Source organism: Belonocnema kinseyi, chromosome 7 (genome assembly GCF_010883055.1).
Source record: "Belonocnema kinseyi isolate 2016_QV_RU_SX_M_011 chromosome 7, B_treatae_v1, whole genome shotgun sequence".
In the NCBI taxonomy this organism is placed as follows: Eukaryota; Metazoa; Arthropoda; class Insecta; order Hymenoptera; family Cynipidae; genus Belonocnema; species Belonocnema kinseyi.
Genome location: NC_046663.1, coordinates 36,183,700 through 36,191,345, shown reverse-complemented (window position 1 = coordinate 36,191,345; position 7,646 = coordinate 36,183,700). Strand labels below are relative to the sequence as shown.

The following is a 7,646-nucleotide window of genomic DNA, read 5'->3' as shown; positions in this document are numbered from 1 at the left end:
ACACGCAAACATAAAAAATCAGGAGATTGGAGCAGACAATTATTTTCGACCACCTGGTGACAAAAATTCGAACTAGAACGAATAGGTATCATTTTAAAGATGCGTTTTAAATTGTGCATAAAAGAGTTTTAACGATTTTTGTTGTGGAGTTTAAAATACATGTATTTGATTAAAAGTGACCTGTTTGGTTAAAAATGATTTTTTTTTCTGTTGAAAATGCAACTATTTGGATGAAAATTCATCTTTCTTAGTTGAAAATGATTTTTTTTTCTTGAAAATTCTTAAAACTCAACTTTTTTGTAGAAATTTCATCTTTTTTGGTTGAAAATTGATGGACTTAATGTATTTGGTTAAAAACTCGTATTTTTGAAGTAAATTACTTTTCTTTGTCGAAAATTTATCTTTTTGGTAGAGAATTCAAAAGTTTTGTCAGAAAATTGAACTATTTTAATAGAAATTTCACCTATTTAGTGTAAAATTTATTTTTTTTTGTTAAAAGTTCATCTCTTTTTTTTAAGAATTGTTTTGTTGAAAATACAACTCAGTGCTTGAAAATTATTCTGTGCGGTGATAATTGAACTATTTCGTTGAAAATTTAATTATTTGGGTAAAATGTAACTTTTTAGTTAAAAATTCATATCTTCAGGTTAAAACTCAACCTTTTTGTAGATAATTATTCTTCTTGGCTTGAAATTTGATCAGTTTGGTATATAATTAAAATGCTTATTTAAAAATGAACTTTTTATTTGAAAATTTATCATTTCAGGTTTAAAAGTATACTTTTTTACAGAATATTCAACTGTTAACTTGAAAACTCAGGGTGGCCGTTTTAATCGAAGAAAAAAGTTCCCGGTCATTTTCTGGGGTTTTCTCAGTTCGCAAACATTTTACAAGTGGAAAATGTTAAATTTAATTCAATTAAACTGCAAAATTTAGAATTTTTATAAATTATAGAGTTCAAAGATTCAGATTAAGTTCCAAAAATATAAATCCAAATTAACATTTTCAATAGTCTAAATTAAAAAACCAAGCAATGAACTTTAAAATTTTTCAAAATTTTATTATTTTAAGTAATTTTAAGCTAGACACATTAAAAATTAAAAAATAATTTTTTTTTAAACTAGAAATAGTTAAAAATTTTTTCAAATTCAAAATCATTTTTTCATTTTTGGTCAGAACTTTTAAATATATTTCAAAAAGAATTGAATTTTTTCTATAACTTTTAGAAAATCCTGCAAACTAAAAAAAAACTTTGGATTTGTAAATAACAACAGAACACTTATTATTTGTAAAAATATTAGTGTAATATCCGAATTTAAAATAAAACGTAGATTTTTTCAGATTTCAAACAAAAAATTTAGAATATTTGGAAGAATTGTAAGACTACAAAAGAATAAAAAAATTTTATTAAGATTTTTAGAAAAATTGAAAATGATTTTTTACTTTGAAAAGTTATTGTAGCAGAAAGTTTAAGAAGATTTTAAGAGATTTCAAAAATTATCAAAGAAGAACTTGGAAGATTTTAAAGATTTTTTTTAATTTGCAGGATTTTCCGAAAATTTTAGGAAATAATTCGATTAATTTAAAAATATATTTAGAAGTTCTGGGAAAAAATATTAACACACTTCGTTTAAATTACTTGAAATCATTTCAATTTTTTAATTAATTTTGAATCTTTTCAAAATTTCTAAATATCTCTTAAAATTACTCAAATTTTGTCTACAAATGTTAAATGTTGAATTTTTTCAATTTACTCTTCTTAAATGAACAGTGAAATATTGCTAAATATAAAATACTTATTCTTTTTCTACATTAAGAAATTTCAAATTAAATGGATTAAAAATTAAATAATTTACATTCAGACAATATTTTTAATTAAATCAAAACCTTTAATTACGACTATATTATTATGGACTTATTTTTAAATTTAAAAAAGTAAAACACAAGTTTACATTTCTTAATGGTTAAAAAATTGATAAAAATAATTTATTTATTAAATTTAATGGAAAAAATTATAAAAAGGAAAACCTGAAACTATTTTTGTATAATATTTTATTGATAAATCATGAAAATTTGTATTTAAAAATAAGGTTATCGGAATAAATGATATATTAATTTCAATTCTTTTCAAGACTTTCGGATTGAAACAGTTACAGATCCATTTTTAAAATAATTTATTTATTTATATTTATTGCACTTTAATTATTTTAAAAGCTGTTAAAATCGAACTTGGGCAGATTATTCTTCTGAAAATCGGTAAAAATCCCGGTTGCTTTTAATGCTTTTAATTTTTTATTTTCTAAATCTTCAAGACTGCGCTTTAATTATTTTAAAAGCTATTAAAATCGAACATGGACAGATTTTAAAACCTTCTAATTTTTAATATTTTTAGCCGTTAAAACTGCATTTTTAAATTCTTGAAACTAAAATATATGCTTAAAAATGAATATGGTAAATTTTTAAAGTGACAGATCTTTTAAATAAAGCATTCTAAACTGAATGATATAATAATTTATAAAAATCACAATTTAACAAGTTGTTAATTTGAAAATTAAATTGAATGGTTGTAAAGTGAAGTGCTTGTTTGAAAATGATTTTTTCTGTTGAAAATTCAACTATTTGGGTTTAAAAGTTGTCGAAAATGCAATATATTTTGACTTGAAAACTCAGAAATATGGTAGCCACATTGATTTTATTTAAAAGAATTTATTCCTCTTGAAATTTCGCTTAACACCCTATTAAATTTAAATTTTTCAATTAAAACTAACTTTCAACCAAAAAAATTTGGATTTCCTTATTGAATTTCATTTAATCAGATCGCATTTAAGCGAAAAAAAAATCGAAAAAGGGGAATTTTCTTTAAAAAGAGGTGAAAAAGAAGAAATTCTTTAAAACAGTGAATTCTAAAAAAATAATAAAATAAGTGGAATTTAAAGTAGAGCAAAGTAAAATAATTGATATGAAATAAAACATACTTGATAGATTCGAGAACAGTAGTTCTGTTTTCGGCAGCTTTGAGTCTAATCTTTTCGAGATTCAAATCCTGATTTTCCCTATCGATTTTCGCCTGAGCTCTCAATTTAGCGTCTAATTTTTTCATTTCATTTTTGTGTTTTAATTCCATTTCATGCTCGACAGTGGCTTTTCTCATGGCCTCCTGTTTAGCAACAGATTCTTCTTGTCTCCTCAGGTTTTCTTCATTCATTCTTTGTTGTTGGAGAAGCTGTTCATCGTATCTTTTCCGGGCTAATTGGTCCTGATATTGAGCTCTCATTTGATGCTGCTTAGTCTCCTCTGCCATGGTTTTTCGCCTCTCCTCTTGATCGACTCGCTTTTGTTCAACTTTCATCTGCTCAATACTGGCCTCGTACTTTTTCAGCTCTGTTTGCAATTCTGTTTGTCTTGTTCTCTCTTGCAGCTTCGAAAGCTCCAACGCTTCCATTGCATGAGCTGCAGAAGTGAGAAAATTAAAAGCAATAAATAAACATTGCCAATCTTGAAATTAATCATTAAAATCTAGAGGACTTTCTATTAAAATCAATAGTTCAAATAGTTCAATAGTTCAGTGTCCACTCAAATTCTGGTGAAAAAAAAATCCCTGAAGCTCCAGGTGACGATTTCGCATTTATTATAAATATTTTTTTTCGTTTCTAGGAATTCAATTCATATCAGGATGGTTTTTTAATTTTCGCGATCAACTAAAAGTAACATTATTTGTCGCAAAATGCAAATATTTATTTGAAAATAAAACGTTCATTCAAAAACATCCTTTAACACAACAAAGGAAACATTCCAAGATAAATGAATTTTCAAATCAAATTAATGAATCTTCAACTGGAATAGTTGAATTTTAAACTAAAAAGATGTTTTTTTCAACTAAAAATATGAAAATTTAACTGAAATACTTGAATTTTTAACTAAAAAGTTAAATTTTCAAACAATAAGATTAATTTTCTAAAAAAAATACAATTTTTCAACAAAATACATAAATTTTAACGAAATAGTTGGAATTCTAACGAGAAAAAAAATCAATTTTTCTTTGAATATGGAATAGCTATATTGTTAGTAAAAAATTAATTTTTATCTTAACTTTTGTATGTTCAACTAAAATTATGGATATTTAAATGGAATACTTGAAATTTTTAACCAAAAAGATGAATTTATAACAATAAGATTCATTTTCAAACAAAAAATACCATTTTTCAACCAAACAGTTGACTTTTTAACTTTAAATATATAAATTTTTAACAAAATAGAGAACTTATATTTTTAACAAAAGAATTAATTTTCATCCTAACTGATGAAGTTTCAAATAAAATGATAAATATTTTTTAAGCGAAATACTTGCATTTCTAACTAGAAAAAAAATCAGTTTTTAAAAGAATATGGAATAGTTATATGTTTAGTAAATAAATTTATTTTTATATTAACTGATGAATTTTTAACTGAAATGACTAATAATTTTCAACTGAAATACTTGAATTTTTAAACGAAACGATGAATTTTTAAACAATAAGATTAATTTTCAAACAAAAAGAATGATTTTCTACCAAAAAAAAACAAACATTTTTCAACAAAATACATTAATTTTAAGGAAATTTTTGAATTTTCAATCAAAGGAGACAAATTTTCAAACCAAACAGTCAATTTTTTTTACTAGAAAAATATCTATTTTTAACAGAATATGAAATAGTTATTTTTTTAGTAAAGATTAATTTTTGTCTTACTGATGTATTTTCAAATAAAATTATGAATTTTGAAATGGAATACTTGAATTATCAACCAAAAAGATTAATTTGGAAGCACTAACACAATTTTCAAATAAAAAGATTAATTTTCTACCAAAAAATACCTTTTTTTAACATGGTACATGAATTTCAACGAAATAGTTGAATTTTTAATCAATTGAGACAAATTTTCAACCAAATAGTTGAATTTTGAAATTGAAAAAAAAAATTTTTAACAGAATATGGAATAGTTACATTTTTAGTAAGAAAATAATTTTTATCTTAACTGATGAATTTTCAAATACAATAATGCATATTTAAATGGAATACTTGAATTTTTAACAACAAAAATAATTTTTAAACAATAATATCTTCAAACAAAAAGATTCATTTTCTACCAAAAAATACAATGTTTCAACAAAATGCATGAATTTTGACGAAATAGTTGAATTTCCAAAAAAATAGTAGTTAAATTGGGAAATAGAAAAAAGCAATTTTTAACAGAATAAGGAATAGTCATATGTTTAGTAAACAAAAATTAATTTTCATCGTTTTCAACTAAAATGATGAATCCTTAACTGAAATAGTTGAACTTTGAACAGCAACAAAAATAATTTTTACTAAAACAGATAAATTGTCAATCAAAACTTAAATAATTAATTTTTAAATCAACAAAAAAATGTTTCAACTAAAATTATGGAATATTCAACTGGAATAGTACTTTCATTTTTAGTTCAGGAAAAAAATTATTTTCAACCAAAAGAGTCGATTTTTTAAGAAAATATGCGAATTTTCAACGAAATTAATGAATTTTCAATTTAAAAATGCAAATTTATATCAAAACTGTTGAATTTTGAGCTAGAAAAGGTCCGCTTTCCACCTAAAATAGTTAAATTTTCTAATGGAATAGTTACATTTTAAGTTAAAAAACTGATTTTCAACAAAGTAGTGTCATTTTTAAAAAGATATAGATATTCAATAAAAATTATGAATCTTCCGACAAAATTAATTTTTATCAAGAGTTAAGCAAGTAGTTGAATTTTCGAGAAAAAACGTTTTTTCTACGGTTGAAAACTAATTTTTTTATTAAAACTTTAACTATTTTGTTGAAATTTCTTTCTGTTTGGTTGAAAAAAAAAATTGTTTCAACTAAAAATGTAACTATTCGCCTTAAATATTGCATAATTTTAGTTGAAAATTCATCTCTTTGGTTGAATATATATATATATATATATATATATATTTTTTTTTTTGAGAACTCGTCCTTTTTCATAGAAATTAATCTTCTCAGTTGAAAATTCATTTTCTTGATTAAAAATTGAATTATTACAGTTTGATGTTCATAATTTTAGTTAAAAATGCATCTTTTTGGTTTAAAAATGAACTATTCCAGGTGCAGATTCACCGTTTTAGTTTAAAATTCATCACATAGTTTGAAAACGTAACTATTGTTTTGAAAATTGTTTTTTTTTTTTACATGAAAATGTAACTACCAATTGAAAATTCCATCACCTTACTTAAAAATTCATCTATTTAGTGAAACATTAATTTTTTACCTCAAAATTTAAATGTTCATTTTTTGATTGACAATTTGAGTTTTTGTTAAATATTCTTTTTTTTTTGTAGAAATGAATTTTCTTGGTTGAAAATTCATCTTTTTGGTTGATAATTCAACTATTCGAGTTAAAGATTTATCAGTGTGCCATCTCTAAACACCATTTATTCGGACAAAAAAGTGCATTTATTTTTTTGGAAATCCGAATAAATGCTTGGAAGATATGCATAAAAATTAGAGAATAAAATTTTCCAATGCACTTTTGGACCCTAGTAGTCACCCTGCATTAAACACCGCACGTTAATATCAAAACGTTGACCGATTTAAAAAAAAATGGAATTTCTTTTTCCTAAAAACGAACAAATGCGGATGGATCGATCGCCAAAAATTGAAAGTAGAATTTCGGGACCTGTCATATAAAAAAGTGAAAATTGCATCATCCCACGTGGAAAATCCGATCAGTGTCAAGAGTCAGCAGGGCGAGAGAATTTCCAATTCAAAAAAGAACTAAGTGTCTGGCTTACGTAACCTTACATAACGTGGTACGCGGTTCGAGGGAAAAGATGAGAGAAAAGTTGTCGTACCCGATGTTTCCAATTGTTTAGCAGCAGCAGCTGCCCGTTCTAAGGCACTGGAATCAAATCTGTAAGCATCCATTTGAGACTTGGTTGGTTTATTCGGAGGCCCATCGCTCGAACCTGAACCGCCATCACCTCCTGAAGCCGGCGGTTGCACATACTGTGAAAAGTCCTGGGGTTGGTTATAACGACTCCCAAGCAACCACGACATTTTCTACAAAATTCACTAGACACCAACACTTTAAAATTCACTTTTGCCAACTCGATCCTTGAATTATTGTCGCCAAAATTTAAATCGTTAGCACACGTTCTCACGTGCAGAGCTGCACGTTTTTCGTTGGAATTGTGGAACGTGGGCTTTGAACCGGACAGAAGCAGACGACCTAAACGTGACTGATGGAATATAGTGGAACGGAAAAGTCGAGAGTTCCGGGTTTTAAACGCATTTTAAATTTTAGAGACCGTACTTTTTTCACTCATGTTTTTAATTTTTGCATATTCGCAAAAATCTTTTTAGTTAGAAATTTTATTATTTAGTTGAAAATTTAACAATTTTCTGAAGAAGACATCCTTTTTGGTTGAAAATTTAACTGTTTTGTTGAAAATTTGTCTTTTTGGGCTAATAATTCAACTCTTTTCGTGAAATATTAATTTTTTGTTTAAAATTAATATTTTGTTCCTGAGAAGTCAACAAAAATCTTTTTCAGATGAAAACTATTCTTTCTGAATATTTGTCTTTTTGATTTAAAAAGTCATCTTTTTTAGAAGAAATATTGAATCTTTCTT

The 7,646-nt window shown here is 25.0% G+C and overlaps 1 protein-coding gene across 1 annotated transcript in view; it reads right to left on the bottom strand.

Moving 5' to 3' along the window:
* LOC117176943 (ATPase family AAA domain-containing protein 3A homolog) overlaps positions 1-7,195 on the bottom strand; it is a 13,199-nt gene extending 6,004 nt beyond the window's left edge. The window contains exons 1-2 of the mRNA XM_033367347.1: positions 6,867-7,195; positions 2,976-3,450 (exon numbers count right to left, since the gene is read on the bottom strand). Coding sequence (XP_033223238.1) covers positions 2,976-3,450; positions 6,867-7,071 — 680 coding nt within the window. The 5' untranslated portion in view covers positions 7,072-7,195. The remainder of the gene's footprint in view (positions 1-2,975; positions 3,451-6,866) is intronic.
* Between the last annotated feature and the right edge of the window lie 451 nt (positions 7,196-7,646).